At 40.4% G+C, this 22,519-nt stretch overlaps 1 protein-coding gene across 7 annotated transcripts in view; it reads right to left on the bottom strand.

Annotated features, from left to right (window-relative positions):
• Positions 1–22,519, bottom strand: part of MRPL22 (mitochondrial ribosomal protein L22) — a 112,874-nt gene that overhangs the window by 47,269 nt on the left and 43,086 nt on the right. For 6 of the 7 annotated variants that reach the window (XM_004482588.4, XM_012521234.3, XM_071210879.1 and 3 more), the window contains one exon: positions 16,091–21,451. The exons of the other annotated variant lie outside the window; for it this stretch is intronic. In XM_004482588.4, the coding sequence (XP_004482645.2) occupies positions 21,240–21,451 (212 nt within the window). In that variant the 3' untranslated portion in view covers positions 16,091–21,239. Of the gene's footprint in view, positions 1–16,090; positions 21,452–22,519 lie in introns of those variants that run through there. 7 annotated transcript variants of the gene reach the window in all.

Genomic DNA, 22,519 nt, shown 5'->3' with positions numbered 1-22,519 from the left:
TACAACTGAACAGAGTCTAAGAGACAGATAAGGTAGATACAACCCCAGGTATTGGTTCTTTTGAGGGATAAAGAGACCCACGGGTTCTATGGTCATGGCAGAAGGGGTTCACTGCCATGACAGATAGCCCTTCTTTGGAGCTGGTGTTTCTGCGTGATGGAATTGGACTCAGAGGGGATCTCTTTTCACAAGACTTGCATGCTACTTTATTGGAATTGTAGTTGGTGCTGGGTTTAAGATATATGTAGGGGATTTGAATCTCTGGACTGATAATATGACACCCAGGCCCAGAGCCTCAACAGACTTCAGCTCCTACACTTTGATTTATTGGACTTACTCCACTCAGCTAACATGGAGTTGAAGAAGGTCAACCACCACAACATGGAGCCTAGAGTGTCTACAACTGGAAGCGGGAGGAGTGCATCCAGTACCCATATGGAATCTAAGCCCTCACTTGACATAGATGTGCAATGGACACAACCAATCCAATGTCCACAGAGAAAATGTGGAATGGGTGTGGGAACGGTAGCCATGGTGGCTGCTGGGTGTGGGGAACAGGAGGAAGAGATGAGATGTGGAGGCATTTTCGGGACGTGGAGTTGTCCTGGATAGTGCTTCACGGACAATTACGGGACATTATAGATCCCCCCAGGGCCCACTGGATGGAACGTGAGAGAGTCTGGGCTATGATGTGGACCACTGACTATGGGGTGCAGTGATGCTCAGAGATGAACTTACCAGGTGCAATGGATGTGTCATGATGATGGGAGAGAGTGTTGCTGTGGGGGGAGTGGGGGGCAGGGGCGGTGGGGTTGAATGGGACCTCATATTTTTCATAATGTAATTTAAAAAAATAAATAATTAAAAAAAAAAAAAAAGAAAGTGCAGCCTGACTAAGAATGGCACCACACACACGGAGGGCTGACACAACAAGATTATGCAACAACAACAAAAAAAGAAACAGATTTCTGGTGCTGCTGATAAGGATAGGAGCAGTCACAGAAGAACACACAGCAAATGGACATAGAGAGCAGACAACTGGAGGGGGGGGAGGGAGAGAGAAATTTTTTTTTAATCTTAAAAATAATAATAATAAAATAAAAGTCACTAATAAACATCACCTAGATATAATAATGCTTAAAATATTGGTAATAATCCTTCTAGTCCTTTTTTCCTGTTTTCTTTCTACCCAGATATTATTTATGCTTTTATAAATTGAGTTTTTGTTGTACACATTTTTTAAACTTACCTCTTTTTAAGCCTTTTTTTAACAAACCAATTTTATTGATACATAATAAAGCATACAATTCATTCAAGATATATAATGTGTATAATCAATGGTATTCACTATAATCACATAGTTGTGCATTCATCACTTCAATCATTATTACAACATTTTCATTATTTCAACAATAATAATAATAAACAACAGACAAATAAACAAGAAAATTCCTCACCTTTCAATCTATTTCCCCTGCTGTACATAGCTGCTATTTCTGGCTATTCTTGCACAATTATTTAGTTACTTATTAAGCAGTTTTACTGAAATACATTCACTTACCAAGTGATCTATCTAAAGTGTATAATCAATGGCTTTTGGTATAATCACAATGTTCTGTATTCATCATCACAAAAACTTTTAGAATTATTTCATTACTCCAAAAACAAAAACTCTACACCACTTAGCATGTCTTCTCTAGCTCTACATAACCACTAATCCTATCAAAATTCATCTTTATAAATTGATTTATATTTACATTTTATATAAATGGAATCATACAATATGTTACACAATACATTTAGTTCATAATAATGCAATCATACAGCATTTGTCCTTTGTGTCTGGCTTGCTTCACTCGATATAATGCCCTGCCGGTTCATACATGTTTAAACTTACCTTTTCAATAATAGCTATTACTGCATGCCAGAAACTTTTCTTAGCATATTACATGTATGTTATTAATAGTCTACAGCAAAATATTGCTATATTACTCAAAATTATTCAAGAAAGTACTTTAATGCTATCAGCTTTAATGGCTACAGAACACTTTCCCATTGTATGCAGCAGAGCCATGTATCTGGGTATAAGGGTTGCTGCCTGCATGAGCCTGACATGGGACGTAATATCCCTGGAGTAAGAGGAGCTTCTTTTCTTAGTCACACAAAGGTACCATTTTGGCTAATAACAGAATCTACCTAGTTCCCTATCACTGGAGAGGTTTCAGTTATTTCCAATTATCACTATTATAAATTTCTTTGTGCATATCTTATTACATCAAAGAATACACAGTTTTTGAGGCTCTTGTTAATGTTGCTGAATTTCTCAAAAAGGTGGTATTTCCTACCAAATGCTTAAGAGTTTTCTTTTCTCTACAACTTCCCAATATTAGATGTTGTATACTTTTAATCCTGGATAATTTGATGTGTGACAACTGGCAGTTTTGTTTTTTTTTTAAACAAATCAATTTTATTGGTATGTATTTATAAAGCATACAATTCAGCCAAACTGTACAGTCAATGGGGTTTGGTATAACCACATATTTGTGTCAACTGGCAGTTTTTGATGTTGCAAGTATTTGGTTACTTGAGAGAATGAGGAATTTTTTTCCTAGGCTTATTAAGAGTATTTCTTCACTTGTGAATTGCCCCTGTGTTCCTTACCTGTTTCGTCTCTTAGAATATTGGTCTTACTGATTTTAAGGGTGCTTTGTATTTTTAAAACATTAACCCTTTATCTGCCCTATGTTTTGAAAACATATTTCCCCCCAAGTTTCCTTTTAACATTTATAAAGTTGCATACAGTTTTTAATTTGGGAGTTGTCAAGTCTATGGACTGTCTAATTTATGGCTTCTGCCTGTGCTTTTGTTGCTTACAAATGCTTTCCCCAGCTCAGGATCAGATAGATTTCATCCATATTTTTGTTCATTTTTAATAAATATTTCCTATGTACAATCTAGGTTCCCTTAAACTAGCCTCAGTTTAAAAGGTTCAGAGTCGGTTAACTTATGCTAAACCATATATCTGCTTTGGCTGGTAGAACATTGCCCTGGCGATGAAGAATTAGAACTAGGAAATGAGAAACATCTTCACCGAAGGACCTTCTTCCCTCTTTGCCTAAATACCCCTGTGTACAAAATGCAGGAAATTACATCCGACCCCAATTTAACTCTTTTTACTATTGTAACATTTGGTATATATACAAAAGGCATACTGTATGGTGCGATGAATAAACATAAAGCAAACACCCATGTAACCTCCATCCAAATTACAGAGAGAGAAAGAGAGGGAGAACACTGCCATTACCTGCGATTCCTCCAGTGGATCCTTTCTCAAGTACACACTTTTGTTACCTCCTGGTTCACCACTTCCTTGCTTTGCTTTCTGCTTTTATTCCTCATATATCCATCAGCTATATTTTCTGCATATTTCAAAGTATTTTATAGTTTTTTCTTTTTTTTTTTATTGACTTTGTAATATTACATTAAAAATATATATGTGAGGTCCCATTCAACCCCACCCCCCCCACTCCCCCTCTCCCCCCCCAACAACACTCGTTCCCATCATCATGACACATCCATTGGATTTGATAAGTACATCTTTGGGCACCTCTGCACCTCATAGACAATGGTTCACATCATGGCCCATACTCTCCTCCATTCCATCTAGTGGGCCCTGTGAGGATTTACAATGTCCGGTGATTACCTCTGAAGCACCATCCAGGGCAGCTCCATGTCCCAAAGATGCCTCCACCTCTCATCTCTTCCTGCCTTTCCCCATACCCATCGTCCACCATGTCCACTTTTCCCAATCCAATGCCACCTCTTCTATGTGGACATTGGATTGGTTGTGTCCATTGCACCTCTATGTCAAGAGGAGGCTCAGATTCCACATGGATGCTGGATGCAATCCTCCCATTTTCAGTTGTAATCATTCTAGGCTCCATGGTGTGGTGGTTGTCCTTCTTCAACTCCATCTTAGCTGAGTGTGGTAAGTCCAATAGATCAGATTGTAGGTGCTGGAGTCTGTTGAGGCTCAGGACCTGGCTATCACATTGTCAGTCCAGAGATTCAAATCCCCTAAATATATCTTAAACCCCAACATTAACTGCACCTCCAGCACATTAGCATGAAAGTCTTATGAAGGGAGATCCCATCTGAGTCCAGATTCATCACACATAAACACCATTTCCAAAGAGGGGCCATCTGCCCTGGTAGTTAACCCCATCGGCCATGACCATAACTCCCATGGGTCTCTTTAGCCCTCAAAGGAACCAATATCTGGGGGTTGTATCTGCTTTATCTGTCTCTCTGACTCTGCTCAGTTGTGCATGAGGGCAATCCTTCTGCCAGCCTCCAGACTCTTTTTTAGAAACTCGTAGCCATATAAACTCATTTCTCCTTTCCATTTCCCCCTTACTTTAGGTCAAACAGCATTTTAAAGTCATGGTATTTTATGTAGACATGGATATTCTGCTGATCTGCATTGAACCTTCCGTATAAGGTCATTTTCCAGTTGCATCATCAGTTGGTAGTTGATAGTGGTCCCTCGTTGCCAGGGAGGCTCATCCCCGGGTGTCATGTCCCACACTGGGGGGAAGGCATTGCGTTTACATGCTGAGTTTGGCTTCGAGACTGGCCACATTTGAGTAACATGAAGGCTGACAGGAGGAAATTCCCAGGCACAATGTTGCTCTAGGCCTTGTTCTTATTTTAGGTTTATCAGCTCACAAGCATAGTCATTAGCATCGGGGGCTCACTGTTGAACCCTCACTCCCTCCCAGTCCCCGCCACTGTACCTGGGCGACTGTTGCTGCTCCCCTAGGGACCATGACAGAGCACCACTGGCCAGGAACCCAGTACCCCCCCTGCTGTGGTTTTTAATTGTTGCCACTATGAGTATATCCAAACATTACCATGCATCCTGGACATATGTTCTGTACAGCTCCCTGTCAGCCACATATCACCTGTCATTGGTATCCCATACCAGTATCCCTCCATTGCCATTGTTGAAACACTCTGTGATCCAGAACTCCCCGAAATTTGAAGCCCAATATAATGTCATGGTCCCTTACTAGGGAATGGCATATAGCGATGGGTTTAAAGGATAGATAAAGAACTTGGATAAAGTTAGATAAAGAACTTAGATAAAGAATGTTGACTTGAAAAAATTCCACATCCTATCTTTTTTTTTTTCTTTTTTTTTTTTTCCCCCCCCCTAATTATTCAGCTTTTCTTCACAGGAGTCCTAGACCACAGCAATGTATATATATAATATACGGCACTCCCACACATCCACCAGAAAACCTTTTCCCTTCCACAGTGATACTCTTACGCCCTATTCATATCATATATAGTTTTTTTCATTCACATCTATAATCCAGCTGGAATTTATATTATATGATGTGAGAATTTTTTCCCAAAATGGTTTCCAATTATTTCAGCACTTTTTATGGCATGACACTTTCTTCCCAAGCCAATTTTTAAAAGTCAGGCTTCTTGAGATGTAATCCATACACAGTAAAATCCATCCTTTTTAAGAGTACAGTTCCATGAATTTTGACCAATTATAGTCTTGTAGTCACCACCAGCAAGACACAGAATATTCCCACCACCCCAAGTTCTCTTGTTATCTTTTGTAGTCAGTTCTCCATCCCCATCCCCACTGGCAACCACTGATTTGTTTTCTGTCCCTATAGATTTACCTTTTGAGATTCATCCATGTTGTTCATGTGATTCATCCTTTTTATTGCTGAGTAGTATTACAATATACAATTTGTATGTTCTTTCATCAGTTGAAGCACATTTGGGTTGTTTCCAGTTCGGGGAGATTATGAATAAAACTGCTATTAATATAAACATTTGCCTTAAGTATTTGCATGTACTCGTTTCCCTTGGATAAAGACCTAGGACTGCAATTGCTGGGTTATAAGGCAAGTGTATGTTTAACTTTCTAAGATACTGTGAGGCTGCCTTCCAAAATGCCTGCATTCTGACCAGCAACATCTTGAGAGTGCCCATTGCTCTGCATTCTCAATGGTCTTTTGTACTGTCAGTATTCTTTTAGTTATTCTAAGAGGTGTGTACTGGTACCTCCTTGTAGTTTTAGTTTGTATTTCCCTAATGACTAACGACGTTGAACACATTTTCATGTTCCTATTGGCCACTAATCTCTCTTCTTTGGTGAAGTGACTAAATATTTTGCCCATGTTCTAATTGAGATGATTGCTTTCTTATTACTGAGTTGTGATCATTCTTTACATATTCTGAAAACTAGTCCTTTATCAGATACGTATTTTGCAAATATCTTTTCCTAGTCTGTGACTTTTCATTCTCTTAACAGTGTCCTTCTAAGAAAACAAGCTTTGAATTCTGATGAAATCCCTTATGACTATTTTTTCTTTTTTGGCTCAGGTTTTTTGTGTCTTATCAAATAAATCTTTTCCTAACTAAAAGTCATAAATATTTTCTCCTATATTTTCATCTATACATATTACAGATATAGGTTTTAAATTTAGTACTTTGATCCATTTAGAGTTAAGTTTTTTATTTGGTGAGAGGTATGGGTTAAGGTGTTTTGTTGGCGGTGGTAGTGATTTTTGTTTTTTATTTTGTTTTTTGCATATGGATGTAAATTGCTCCAGCACTATTTGTTGAAAAAAACTATTCTTTCTCCATTGAATTGCCTTGGCACTTTTTTCAACAGTCAATTGACTAGTGAACCCTAATGTAAACCATGGACTATGATTTTGAATTTATGCTCTACAGTGTATCACCGTTAAACTCATTTATAGTTTCCCTACACATGGTTCTTCTGCCCCTTTCATTTGAACCTATAGTTAGCACTGTACTTGGTTTTTTTTTGTCTTTATTTTTTTATATTACATTCAAAAAATATGAGGTCCCCATATACCCCCCACCCTCCTCACCCCATAACAACAATCTCGTCCATCATCATGAGACATTCATTGCATTTGGTGAATACATCTCTGAGCACTGCTGCACCTCATGGTCAATGGTCCACATCATAGCCTACACTCTCCCGCATTCCACCCAGTGGGCCATGGGAGGACATACAATGTCCAGTAACTGTCCCTGCAGCATCACCCAGGACAACTCCAAGTCCCGAAAACGCCTCCACTTCTCATCTCCTCCTCCCATCCCCACACCCAGCAGCCACCATGGCCACTTTCTCCACACCAATGCCACATTTTCTTCGATTACTAATCATAATAGTTCATCAATAGAATATCAGTAAGTCCACTCTAATCCATACTCTATTCCTCCATCCTGTGGACCTTGGAATGGTTGTGTCCACTCCACATCTATATCAAGAGGGGGCTTAGATTCCACATGGATTCTGCATGCAATCCTCCTGCTTTCAGTTGTAGGCACTCTTGGCTTCCTGGTGTGGTGGTTGACCTTCTTCACCTCCATGTTAGCTGAGTAGGGTAAGTCCCACAAACCAGAGTGTAGGAGCTGAAGTCTGTTGAGGCTCAAGGCCTGGCTATCATATGCTCAGTCCAGAGATTCAGATCCCCTGGGTATACATTAAACCCCAGCACCAACTACAGTTCTGGTAAAAGTAACAGGAGAGCCTTGTGAAAAAAGATCACATCTGAGTCCAGCTCCATGTACTTGTTAAATATATGTCCCAGAGACTTAAATCTTTCATCTGTTCATGTGCCTGTTGGGCCCTAAATCTCAGCAGAGTTGCAACACCTACTCTCCAGTTCACTGGACTCACCCAGGACAACTAACAAGAGGAGGAGGATGGACAACACCAATCCCAAGGAACAGAGAGTGTCTGTAATTGCAAGCAAGGCAGTTCCATCCATTTGCCCCATGGGATCTAAACCCCTTCCCATTTAGAAACAGATTGGGCATCACCAGCCTCACATTCTCAAGATTGGGGCATGAATAATAGACTTATTGTTATTCTATTATAGACTTAATATTATTCTAGCAATGGAAGAACTTGTATCATGATATAAAGGCAGTGGCTACCAGTGGTTCTGAGGTGAGGGAGAGGGAAGAATCAGTATAACATGGAGACATTTTCAGGACATTGCAACTGTTCTGCATGACAGTGCAATGACAGATACAGGGCAATATACATTTTGTCAAAACCTATAAAATTGTGCAGGGCAAAATGTAAACTAAAATGTAAACTATAGTCCATGGTTAGTAGCAGTGCTTCAATCAATGTTAATCAGTTTTAACAAATGTACCATACTAATGAAAGATGTTGTTAATGGAAAATGTGGGAAGGGGAGGGGATGTGGTATATGGGAATCCCCATATATTTTTTTAAAGATTTATTTATTTCTCCCCCTCCTCATTGTTTTGCACTGTCTGCTCTGTGTCTGTTCACTATATGCTCGTCTTTTTATGAGGCACTGGGAACCGGACCCAAGACCTCCCACGTGAGAGAGAGGCGCTCAATAGCTTGAGCCACCTCAGCTCCCCACTTTTGTGGTGTGTCTCTCATTCCTTCCTCTGTGTCTCCCTTACTGCATCATCTTACTGTGTCAGTTTGCTGTGCCTACCCATTGCACCAGCTCACTGTCTTGCTCATCTTCTCCAGGAGGCACTGGGCAACCAAACCCAGGACTTCCTTTGGGGTAGGCAGGAGCTCTATCACTTGAGCCATATCCACTTCCCACCACACTGTTTTAATTTCTGTAGCATTAGATGTCTCAAATCAGGTAGTGAGGGAAGCAGACTTGGCCCAGTGGTTAGGGCGTCCGCCTACCACATGGGAGGTCCGCGGTTCAAACCCCAGGCCTCCTTGACCCGTGTGGAGCTGGCCCATGTGCAGTGCTGATGCGCGCAAGGAGTGCCTTGCCACGCAGAGGTGTCCCCCGCGTAGGGGAGCCCCACGTGCAAGGAGTGCGCCCCATAAGGAGAGCCGCCCAGTGTAAAAGAAAGTGCAGCCTGCCCAAGAATGGCACCACACACACAGAGAGCTGACATGACAAAAAGAAACACAGATTCCCAGTGCCGCTGATAAGGATAGAAGCGTCACAGAAGAACACACAGCAAATGGACACAGAGAGCAGACAACTGAGGGGAGGGGAGGAGAGAAATAAATAAATAAATAAATCTGAAAAAAAATCAGGTAGTTGATTCTTCCAGCTTTGCTCTTTTCCAAATTGTTTTGGTTACTATAGGTACTTTACTTCTCCATATAAGTTTTAGTCAACTTGATACAAAAAATTTTTTCTTAAAATTTTAAAAATCCTACAGAATTTTGATTTGCATTCCACTGAATCTATGGATCAATTTTGGGACAATTGACATCTTAACAATATCAAGTCTTCCAATCCACAAACACAGTATATCTCTTTATTTAGGTCTATTTGATTTCTCCTATCAAGGCTTCGTAGTTTTCTGTATACAAATCTTGCATATATTTTCATAGATTTATCTCTGGTTTTGGTACTTATAGAAGTTACTGTTTTTTTATTTTAATTTCTAATTGTTCATTTGCTAATGATTTTTGCATATTATTTATTGCATCCTGTGTTCATGCTAACCTCACTTACTAGTCCTGGTAGCATTTTTGTAGATTTTGGGGGGAATTTTCTACATAATTATGTCATTTGTGAGTAAAGCCTATTTTATTTTATTCTTTACAATTTGTGTGCCTTTTCCTTTTCTTTATTTATTAAACTATCTAGGGCATCCAGTACAACATTGAAGGTGAATGATAAGAGCAGATATCCTTGCCTTGTTCCTGATTTTAGGGGGTAGATTCAATCTACCAATAAGTATGATGTTAGCTATTGGTTTTTCATAGATGCCTTTTATCAGATTGAGGAAGTTCTAGTTTTCTGAGAGTTTGTTTTCAATACTAAATTGATATTCAGTTTTACCAAATGCTTTTTATGTATCTATTGAGCAATGCATCTTTGACTGTGCCCTGGGGTGATATATTTTGCCATCCCTCTCCCTGAGGCTAAAGGTTTTGGATTGATAGGGAAAAACTGTCCAGGAAAGTGGGAAGGGCCTTGCGCCTCCCATTCCCCCACCCAGCCCACTCTAAATCCACTCATCAGTCTGAACCCTGTGGGGTTTGCTGCCCTCGCCACAACAGCTTAAGTCTGTTACCTCCTATGAGAGAAGAATCCGAGAAAATATGTGGTATTTGGTGCTTGCCGCCTTATAACCATTGATTGCCTCCTGCCTGCCAGCACCACTGAGGTTGACTAGAGAAAGCTAGGCTCCTGCCCTGCCCCCAACATTTCTTGTGAGGCCCTGGTGGAAGACTGTGGAAAAGAGTTTGCAGCTGAGTGCAAACTCCCTGTGAGTCCAGCTCTATCAGACTGACACATTAACCCATACTTGAATTTTAACAGAGCTTTCAAGTGTTAGGTGATTTCTTCTTGCCAGCTTGATTCCTGGCCAGCACCTCTGCTTCCTGTGCTCTGCCATAGATGAGACAGTTTGTGTATCCCATCTCTCCTTGGAGGAGCTGGAGCTTATCTCTTTTGTATTCATTACTTGGTTGCTTCACAACTTCATCATTTTGACTGAGCTCAACATAAATAATGATTTTGTAGTTTGTCATATTCTCACTGTAAGGGTAGGAACTTCATGCTTTGAAGTTTTCTATATCCTAATCAAAAGTGGAAGTATACTTAAATTCCATCTTTAGCACATACCAAGTGTATATCCTTGAATCTGTTTGGGGGCTATTTTTATTCTTACATAAAAATCCTGCTGCTTTCATATCAAGTCTTTCTTTCTAGTGGTATAAGTCACCCTCCAATCTTCCAAACCTTCTTGGCTACTTTCACCTTTTTATTAAGCTTCTCAGGTGACCTTAGAATTATATTGTCTAGTTAAAAAAATACTTTTGAAATTTTTATGAGAATTTAAATGGCTGAATTATTGAGTTATGCTATCCAGGAATGTAGTGTGCCCTATCATTTATTCAAGTGTTCCTTCAAGTCCCTAGTAAAATTTTACAATTTATATAGGTCCTGCATATCTTTCTTATGTTAAGTTTATTCTTAGATATTTTATATTTTAGTCACTTTTATTAATACCTTTTAAAATTTATTTTCTAAATGATGATTGTTGACTTAAAGGATAAACATCGATTTTCTGATTTTGTAACCTATGGATTCACATTACTTCTAACAGTTTTTCAGTTGATTTTCTTGAGTTCCCAGATGAGCAATTATATGTAAGTAATAATTTGTCTCCTCCTTTCCAAAGAATTTTCTCTTATTTCATCTTACTGCTTTGGAAACTTTTGGAAAATATTTTGGAAAATATTGACTGATCATGAAGAGTATGCACATTGCCTTGATCTTTAGTAGGAAACACCAGAGCTTCACATTATGATCATACCCATTGCAGATACAATAAACCACCTCACTCAACAGCCATTCCAATCTCCTTCAAGCTTGTACTTGAGAAAGAAAAAAAGTACAGCCTCTGCTGTTTGGAAGCTGGCTATGCACTCAGACAGGCCATGATATTTTATGACCTGTGGAACATAAACGATCTCTCAGAATATCAACATCAGGGAAGCAGATGTGGCTCAAGTGATTGAGCTCTTGCCTATCACATAGGAGGTCCCTGGTTCGGTTCCCAGTGCCTCCTAAAGAAGACTGTGAGCTGGCACAATAGGCAGGCACAGCAAGCTGATGCATCAAGAGATACAAAAAGAAAAACAATGAGAGACACAATAAAGCAAGGAGCAGAGGTTCAACAGTGCCTCCTAAAAAAGACAAGCAAGACAGCGAGCTGACACAACAGGGAGGGCAGCAAGCTGACACAAAAGACACAAGAATGGAAGTGGATGTGCCTCAAGTGATTGACCTACTGCCTACCACATGGGAGGTCCCTGGTTTGGTTCCTGGTGCCTCCTGAAGAAGACAGCGAGCTGGCATGATGGGCGGAAGTAACAAGCTGACACAACAAAAGACACAAGAAGAAAAAACATAATGAGAGACTCAACGAAGCAGGGATCCAAGGTTCCTGGTGCCTCCTAAAGAAGACAAGCAAGACAGCAAGCTGACACAACAGGAGGTGTGGTGAGCTGATACAATAAGATTACACAACAAAGAGACACAAGAGAAAAAACACAATGCAGGAACAGAGGTGGTTCAAGCAATTAGGTGCCTCCCTCCCACATTGAAGGTCCGGGTTCAGTTCCCGGTGCCTCCTAAAGAAACAAGGAAGATGAATAGACACAGCAAGTGCAAACAACAAGGAGGTGGGGAAAAATAAATAAAATAAACCTTTAAAAAAAAAAGATACCAACATCAGACAGTTACTCTATGTAGGTTGAATTGTGACCCCCAAAGAGACTTTGAAGTCTGAACCCCTGGTACCTGTGAACGTGACCTTATTGGGAAATAGGGTCTTTGCAGATGTAATAAAGTTAAAATGAGGTCATAGTGGATTAAGATGGGCCCTTAAATCCAGTGACTGGTGTCCTTATAAGTGCCAAACTGTCTTTCTGCTGCAAATCGGAGGATTTAGGTCACGACCAGGCTTGGATCCACCAGTGTGAAGAGCTTCCTCTCATAAGCCCCCTATTAAATGCTCTTTTGCTTGTTAAAACTGGACTTGTCCAAGCCTTTGTTTGACATATCCCTCTCAGTTTGGTAGGAAGCAGGCTTTTTTTTTAACTTCTCCCACCCTGTCACTGTTTGCATTTGCCATGTGTTTGTTGTGTGCTGGTCTTCTTTTCAGGATGCACCGGGAAGCAAACCTGGGACCTCTGATGTGGGAGAGAGGCACCTAATCACGTGAGCCACCTCCACTCCCTGCTTTGTCTTCTGTCGTTTTCCTGGTGTCTCTTGTTGCATCACCTTGTAGTGTCAGCTCACCACCCACCAGCTCACTGTCTTGCTCTTCTTCTTTAGGAGGCACCAGGAACCAAACCCGGGACCTCCATGTGGTAGGTGGGAGCTCAATCACTTGAGCCACACCTGCTTCTTGGAAGCAGTTGTTTTACACAGCTCCCTGCTACACTCAAACACCCTCTTACTAAGACAACCCATGATTCCCTATGATGTGGGTTCTTCCTGGCTGCAACAATAAACCGAACTTGTTCAGCTACAGTTGTGCTCCTGGTGATCTTTTACTAGAGGACACTGACCTGCTGTCAAGGCTGGAAAACTGAAGTACATTTCTAGATCCCTTACAGCTGAGGTTTAGGCAAGTGAACTTTTCTGCCACTCAACTGCACCCACACAAGATTCAGATATGGAAGAGAACAATGTGAGGAGCTGGTCATAGGTATAAGATTATATGTCCTGGCAAGCAAAGTATAAATGGGCATCTGGCCCTTTTGGAATAGCTATGGTAGAATCCTGGTATCAGGTCTAGAGCATTTCTGCTAGAACAGTCTCATTGTGCATGTGTGTGTGTTTGGGGGAGTGGTGGTTCTGGCTGTGTTGTCCCTTGTTATATTGTCCTTGACTAAATAGCTTTAAAATCTAGTTCTGGGGAAGGAGATGTGGCTCAAACAACTGAGCTCCTGCCTACCACATGGGAGGTCCTGGGTTCGGTTCCTAGTGCCTCCTAAAAATGAGCAAAACATTGAGCTGGCACATTGGGCTGGCACAGTGAGCTGACACAAGATGACATAACGAGACACAAGGAGGAAAAACATAATGAGAGATACAACAAAGCAGGAAGCAGTGGTGGCTCAAGTGATTAGGGGCCTCCCACATCAGAGGTCCCGGGTTTTGTTCCAGATGCCTCCTAAAAAAAGAAAGATGAGCACACAAGGAACAGACACAGCACATGCAAACAACAAGTGTAGGAGGTCGGGAATAAATAAGTTAAATAAGTCTTTTTTAAAAAATCTAGTTCTGGGCCCTGTCTTAGTTTGCCAGAGCAACTATGACAAAACACAGTGGGTTGACTTAAACAACAAGCATTGGGAAATGGACTTTGGCCCAGTGGTTAGGGCGTCCGTCTACCACATGGGAGGTCTGCGGTTCAAACCCCGGGCCTCCTTGACCCGTGTGGAGCTGGCCCATGCGCAGTGCTGATGCGCGCAAGGAGTGCCATGCCACGCAGGGGTGTCCCCCGCGTAGGGGAGCCCCACGCGCAAGGAGTGCACCCCGTAAGGAGAGCCGCCCAGCGCGAAGGAAGGAGCAGCCTGTCGAGGAATGGCGCCACCCACACTTCCTGTGCCGCTGACGACAACAGAAGCGGACAAAGAAACAAGACGCAGCAAAAAGACACAGAAAACAGACAACCGGGGGAGGGGAGGGGAATTAAATAAATAAAAATAAATCTTTAAAAAAAAAAAAAACAAGCATTGATAGTCTCATGATTTTGAAGCCTAGATGTTCAAAATCAAGGTTTCACCAAGTCATGCTTGGTTATGTAAGGTCTTAACATTAGAGTAAGATCTTTATATTATATTAGAGTAAGCAGGTGAGGGATATGAGGGTACTTTTTTTTTTTTTCTCTCCCCTCCCTGCCCCCATTATCTGCTCTCTCTGTCCGTTTGGTGTTTGTTCTTCTGTGTCCACTTGTATTCTTGTCAGCAGCACCAGGAACCTGTGTCTCTTTTTGCTGCGTCATCTTGCTGTGTCAGCTCTCTGTGTCTGCAGTGCCACTCCTGGGCAGGCTACGTTTTTTTTCCACATGGGGCAGCTCTCCTTGTGGGGGCACACTCCTTGCGTGTGGGGCTCCCCTACGCGGGGGACACTCCTGCGTGGCATGGCACTCCTTGCGCACATCAGCACTGCACATGTGACAGGTCACCACACAGGTCAGGAGGCCCTGGATTTGAACCTTGGGCCTCCCATATGGTAGGCAGACGCTCTATCGGTTGAGCCAAATCTGCTTCCCTGAGGGTACTCTTACTATTTCTACAGTTACTCTCCAAGTTTAAAATTAATTCAAAAAAAATTTTTTTAAAGAAACAAGATAAACTAAACCTTTTGGGTTTATTGCTTAATTCATTTATTTTCATTCATTCTTAATATAATGAGTGTATTTAAAATTATTAATTTTCTTTGGCAGCTGAGCCTACATTTTGATATGCAGTGATCACATTATCATCATTATAGATCCCAAATAGTCTATAATTATAGTTTTGAACCTTCAAGAGTTAGAAGTGTTCTATTATTTAGTAGTGTGAATTATGTTTAAACTCTTTAGAAAAGAACAAATTACTAGTTTTAAGGCAACATGTTTCTAAAAAAGTAGCCTAATATAATTCCTATTTGGAGGAATCTATTGAGGTCTATTTTGCTTACAGCCATTTGAAAAGGTTAGGTATTCTCTGTAGGGTATAAAATTTTAAATATTTCTCATACCTATTACTATATTACAAAACATCTCAAATCTCAGTGGCTGACACAGTAAGCGAGTATTATTGTTCATGAATCTATAGGCCAGTTCCTGGTGGATCTTCTAGTATCAGCTGGGCTCATTCCTGCATCTGTAGTCAGCTTTTGGTTGGCTAGCCAGTTCTGCTGATGTAAGCTGGGCTCTCTCAATTTAGGGGTTGGCTGGGGACCCACGACTTTCTTCCACGTGGCCTCTCATTCCCTAGCAGGTTATCCTGGGCTTGTTGATGTGGCAGAATTCCAAGAGAGAAAGCAAGCAAGGCCCTCTTGAGGCCTAGGCTGAAAGCTGACAGTCACTTCTGTCATTTGGCTAAAGAAGTCCCAAAGCCAGTCCAGATTCAAAGGACAGGGACAGACTCTTGATAAAAGGGGCTACTCAGTCACATTGCATAGAGCATGAATACAGGGAAGGGGGAAAGAATAGTGGCCATTTAGATAGATAGGACAAATAGGTAGGTAGGTAGGTAGATAGGTAGGTAGAAAGAAAGATACTAAAATACTTTAAACCAAGACTTCTTACCCTTGGGACCACTGTGTACACTTGGAATTTATAGATGGTCTTCAAGAGGTTTATGAATTTTGATTGCAGAATGTGTTCTACATGTGTATTAAACAACCCTCTTAGATTCATTTAATGCCTTTAGAAAAGGCATTTAATATTTAACTTTCACTTCATTTGATATTGATATCACCACACCTTTCCAAGATAGAATTTTTATGAGCCTCCTTAAAGGGAAAATAATAACTCATTTGAATTCCCATTGGACAAAGTTTTTATTTTAGTGCACAAGTATGATTCATTTTGCAATTTTCCTTTCTTCCGAAATATTTGTGATACCATAACACATATAAATATATATTAACAGAAATCACATTGAGCTGTTTTAAGAATAAAGTCTACAACCTCTCTCAAATAGAGATGATACTGGACAGTTACATCAGGGACAAAGGTTTAAGAAGAGATGCCCTTTTCTAGATGTATTCATGTCGCTTATGCAACTTTCCCTTCCCCTGCTTTAGAACCTGTCTTGAAGCTCACTTATTACACCAAAAACTTTTCCTGTTTTAAACTAAAATGTGTGACTGAGTCCCTCATAATCAATTAAAATTGTTGCACAACTTCTGTATTAAAATGAAACACATGGAATAAATCTAATTATTCATATATTCAGGAAAACATCCACTTTATTATGCATGTCATATGTCCTTCTGTAGCAGTTTGACATAGTTACGAACTCCAAAAATAAATACTGGATTACGTTTGTAAACTGGTCTGAACCTGGGCATGACTAAGTTATGATTAGGGCATTGAGTCCCCACCCACCAAGGGGTGGGACTCACAGATAAAAGGCATGGCAAAGGACAGAGTTGGGGGTTTTTGATGTTGGAGTTTTGATGCTGGAGTTTGATGCTGAAAGCCTTAAGCTGGAGCCCTGGGAAGGAAGCTCATAAAGAAAACAGAAGCCAGCCCCAGGAAGAAAGGAACCCTGAGACCAGGAACAAGCAAGCCCTGAGAAGAGAGGAACCCTGAACCTAGAGAGAAGCAAGACCCTGGAACCCAGGAAGCCTGAACCCTCGCAGATGTCAGCAGCCATCTTGCTCCAACAAGCGGAAATAGATTTTGGTGAGGGAAGTAACTTAGGCTTTATGGCCTGGTATCTGTAAGCTCCTACCCCAAATAAATACCCTTTATAAAAACCAACCAATTTCTGGTATTTTCCATCAGCACCACTTTGGCGAACTAATACACCTTCCCCTCAGGCTTAGCTAGATCCTTATAAAGTTTGGTGACTCAGTCAGCTCCGAAGATGGTATATACCCCAACCGACCACACATGCCACCTAGATCTCAACTTGTAGGAGGATGAAGTGGTCCTAATGTTCATACTATTAAAAACAAATAAATCCCTCAGGTTGGCATTCTGGTGTCATAACCCTTTCCTGATCCATAAGCTATTTGTCCTTTTTATTTTTTCCTCTCATTGTTTCTCTTTAAGGAAATAAACTTTCATAAAAACCCACAGCCCTCTGTGTCTCTTGCCTTTATAGCAATCAGCACAATAACACTTGCAATTACTGAATTTGTAGTCTATCTTTCCCATCAGAACGTGAATTCCAGGAGGGCAGGGGCTATATTTAGTGTTTACCCCCTGTATCCTCAGCATTACCAGGCATATGATTGCCCAAAAAATTATATAGCATTAAACAAGAGCTAAACATCTTCAAATTTTATGATATAGTAATGTATGAAATATGAAAATATATGAAGAATTGAAATATCTACCATTCGTTAGAAGTCAGAATAAACATTGCCTTTGGGGAGAAGAGGACTAGTGATTGGGAGAGGGCTTGAAGGGGACTTCAGGAGCACTAGTCACGTTCTGTTTCTTGACCTGGGTGGGGATTACCTGGACCTGGTTAGCAGATGATTGCTTACTGAAGCTGTATTTGTATACTTTTCAAATGAGCTATACTTCAACCAAAAAAGTCTGCAATAATTTTCTTAAAAAGAAGGGTATTACAAGCATTCAGAGATGGCCATTAAAGAATAAATAGATACTAGTTTCTGAATATGAAGAGGTAAACTTCAAGTAGGGACCACATTTTTCATTGATACTAGAAAATGGAAACTAACCAGATGTACTCTGTATCAAAGTCACAGGGGGAAGCACTCATCAATTGAAATCATGTACTTAGAAAGCACTTAGAACAGGACCAAATTCAAAGTTAAGTGCTATGTAAAAGTGTTAGCTATTATTACACCTTTTAACAAACCAGAAATGAAGCCTTCCAAATGCAGGCTTAACCTTAGATCTATCACAAGCAAATTTTCTCCACTAGAACTCAAGATCTGCTTTGTCCACTGACCTGACTGAAGCAGTACCTACTGTCTTAGTTTGCTAGGGGTGGCATAACAATATACCAGAAACTGGGAGACTTAAAATAACAGCAATTTGCTGTCTCAGGGAAGCGGACTTGGCCCAATGGATAAGGAGTCCGCCTACCACATGGGAGGTCCAAGGTTCAAACCCTGGGCCTCCTTGTGGAGCTGGCCCATGCGCAGTGCTGATGGGTGCAAGGAGTGCCCTGCCACGCAGGGGTGCTCCCCGTGTAGGGGTGCCTCATGCACAAGGAGTGTACCCCGTAAGAAGAGCCGCTCAGTGCAAAAGAAAGTGAAGCCTGCCCAGGAATGGCGCCACACACGTGGAGAGCTGACGCAACAAAAAGAAACACAGATTCCCGATGCCACTGATAAGGATAGAAGTGGTCACAGAAGAACACACAGCGAATGGACACAGAGAGCAGACAACTGGGGGGGAAGGGGAGAGAAATAAAAAAATAAATCTTTAAAAAAAAATAAATTTGCTGTCTCACAGTTCTGGAGGCTACAAGTCCAAGTCCAAACATGGAAGGGCCATGTTTCCTCTCAAGTCGGTAGGTTTCTAGCAGAGTTCTTTGGTTTATGGCATAACTCAATCTCCACCTCCATCACCTGACCATCTTTCTCTCTCTGCCCAAAGTTCCTCTCCTTATATGGACATCTCTTATACTGGATTAGGGCCTACCCTCTTCTATACTGGATTATGGCTTCATCTTCATGAGTAACATCTTCAAAGATCCTGTTTCCAAATAGGATCACATTTACAAGACTGGGGATTAGTACTTGAACATATCTTTTTGGGGAACACAATCCAATCCATAAAGCCTATGTTTATATAATTTATAGTCATGGAGTCCACACCACCATCTGGCTTAAGTCACACCAGAGTTATACAAATCTCCAAGGGCTAAGAATCATCAAGCATCCATGCTAAAAGAGACCAAAGATCCTCTAGTCCAGTGATTCTCCAGCACTCACATCAGCTGAAGCATTTGTTAAAAGTGCAGATTCTGACTCTCTTAGTCTGAAAGTAGGGTCCAGGAATTTGCATTTTTTAACAACTTCTTCAGGTGTTTACAAATGTGAGCCTCTTATTTAAAAATAAATGAAATGGAAGTGAAGGAGGGAGGGAAACTGCCAGTCTTCTTTCTGATTAGGAGCATACAGAGTAGAACAGAGGTCACCTTTTTACCACTCCACTGTTATTTCCATTATTCTATGGTAGAACAGTATAGGACCCAGAATGAATCTGTCCTAAACCTTGGCTTATTCCACTGAACCCAGTCTTTTCACCAACACATTAGGTTAATAAAAGAGGCATGAAAGCCCATCTGTATACTCATGAGGTATGCAGAGCCAAGTATTTTAGAAACTTTGTTTATTCATAGCTCCAATATTTACATGCTGAATGCCCTTGATATAGTCACTTGAATCTCTTGTGTTTTGGGATCTCCCTTTGTAAAGCAGCAAAACAATACTTATATTTGCAGGATGTTATGAAGAATTATATAAAATACTAGCATAGAGCTTGGCAAATAATGAGTTCTAGGTAAAAAGTAGCTATTATTAATGCCATCTGAAAACATGGCACTAAAACAAAATTCTTCATTCTACTAGAGAAGTGTCCTCAAAATGCAGCCAAATACAAAAGAAACCTAGAAGTGTTACTCAAAACTGCAGATTTCTTGACCTCTGCCCACATATCCTTCAGAGGCCTAGTGAATCAGAATCATTGGGGTGGGACCCAGACATCTCCATTTTTAACAAGCCACCCCAGCTTTTTCTTATGTTTATGGAAGTTTGAGAACTACTGAACTAGGGCTATGGACAAGGACTGCTTCTTGTCAATGAAAATGTGTCTCAATGACAACCAAGCAGTATGGAACATTCGAATCTGAAGCTGACAATTTTCTGCTAACAGGAGGTAGGTGAGCACCACCTACTGCCTTATTTTACAAAGCAATGCTGAAATTGGTTCAATTTTCTGGGTAATTGATTTCACCCTGAAAAATGAATCAATCCTAAACAAGCTATTCAAGCAACAGAAAGCACCACTGAAAGAAGATATGAAAATTGTCTTTACGTAACAATGAGAAAACTTTAATACAGAGTAAACTATTATCCACGTGGTGCAGCAGTGCTCTAAAACATGTTCGCTGAGTGCAATAAGTGTGCCACAATGATGGGTGAGGTTGTTAGTGTGGGAGGAGTGGGGTGAGGGGATGGGGGATTTACAGGAACCTCTTATGTTTTTTATAATGTAACCTTTTTTGTGATGTATGTATCTTCAAAAAAATACAATTTATAAAAATGATGGGGGTGGGGGCGTGGGTATGGGTTATATGAGAACCTCTTATGTTTTTTTAATGTAATGTTCTATGTGATCTATTAAATTTAATTTTAAAAGTTTTATTTAAAAAATTTTTTAAAAATAAAACTTTAAAAGCTAAAGGGTTTTTTGTAGATTGAGAGTAATATGTCTAATAAATTTCTACAATTTCAAATTACTGCTAAAATAGTAAAGGAAAATACAATCCTTTACTGACCTGTGCCAACAGTAAAAGGAAGGGCAGAGCTGTAGGATGCCCTAAAAATATTGCAATGAAATAACATGCACCTCTGCTCATCTTTACAATACCCTCCTCCAACCGCAAGAGAAAATCGAGTGAAATAAGAACAAGCTTCTTAAAATACAACATTCTTCAAGTCCAGTATCAAAACTGCCACCTACAGGACAACAATTGGAAACTTAACATAACCTTCAAAAGATACTCAAGAAAACCTTCTGAATTATATTCTCCATTACTATGTTTAAAGTTGATTTCCCTTTCTAAGTTGCCTAGAAATACACCCAGAGGCTCAAGAAAGCTGGGCAAAGCCTTTTTAATATAATATAAAACTCACAGCTATCTACCACATTTCAGTAAGTCAATAACAAATCACAAAAGCATTTGTCTTTAAGGTGTATTTGTTATTAGGAAATGAATGAAAAAATATATATACTTTGAAGACTGAGATCCCCCATCACAAGGAGTGAATGATGGTCCGGTTGCGAAGCTCTTGAATATACTCTTTGGCGTGGTCGATAGCTGACTTTGGTGCCTCAGGTGGAGGTGGGGGCCCTTCTACCAACTTCACAAAATAATGGCAATAAACCTTCTCCATGATCCCAAAGCGACCTCTGCCGTGGTAGCGAATGCGTTTTAGGCACTGGCCTCGCCCTGAGGTGGATTCAGCTAGACAAGAAAGAAAAAGAATTATAAGAAACTACTGCCATCCACAAAACTACAGCCTGAGAAGCTGGACATTTCTGTGATTACATGAGCTGGCTGACTGGCCAGAGCAGAAGAATTATTAAAGGCCAGGTATCATTCTAGGGGTTGGAGAGATAAGAGTGAAAACTAACACTAACAAGGCCCCTACCTCTGTGCAATTTACATTCTAGAATGTAAGACAGAATACATGATAATTTCAGTTACAGGACAAGTGCTATGAATAAAATAAAACAGGGTGATGTAATAGAGATCGATGGGATGGTAAGGGCAATTTCAGATTGGAGGGGTATCAAGAGGCATCCTTGAGGAAGAAATATCTGATGTAAGATCAGAACGAAACATTCAAATATCTGGGGGCAGAGTAGTTCAATGGTGGGAACGCACTTGGCTTGTTTTAGGATAAGAAAGAAGGTCACCGTGTGAAGCATAGTAAGCAAGGGGAAGAGTGATACAAGAAGAGGAAGAGATCAGAGATGAAGGCAGGGGCAAGAATATACAGGTTCCTGCAGGCCAAGGTAAGTTTTGATTTTATTCTAAATTGTGATGAGAAGACACTGGAACCAATGGTTCCCAAATGCTGGTCCTTGGACCAGCTTTATCAGAATAACCTAAGAAACATATTTAAAATACAAATGCTGAGATCCCCTCTGGAAATTGTATTTAGAGGAAACAACACCACTACTGCTCCCTCAGTAATTCTGTATTTTGTTTTGTTTGTTTTTCTCTATCAGTAATTCTGATTCACAGCTAGCTTTAGGAATCTTTGTGTCACAAATGCCTCCTCTATCTTCCCTCTCCTATTCTGCCTATCAAAGTCTGACCTTATAATATTTGAAGAAATCTTTTAAATAGTACAAAAGAAATCTGTTCATATGCTCATGCACATTAAATCAGAGTGGTAACAACCTTTTAATATTTTCTGAAATTCAGTCACTTTTTGAGTTAATTTAATAAGCCTTTTAAAAAGGCAAACTCTATATAAAACATACCAAATTAATACATTTCAATACCATTCTTAAATTCTTACTG

The sequence above is a fragment of the Dasypus novemcinctus genome, chromosome 2, assembly GCF_030445035.2.
Source record: "Dasypus novemcinctus isolate mDasNov1 chromosome 2, mDasNov1.1.hap2, whole genome shotgun sequence".
NCBI lineage: Eukaryota > Metazoa > Chordata > Mammalia > Cingulata > Dasypodidae > Dasypus > Dasypus novemcinctus.
The sequence above is the reverse complement of the archived record's forward strand: the minus strand, read 5'-3'. Positions and strand labels throughout refer to the sequence as shown.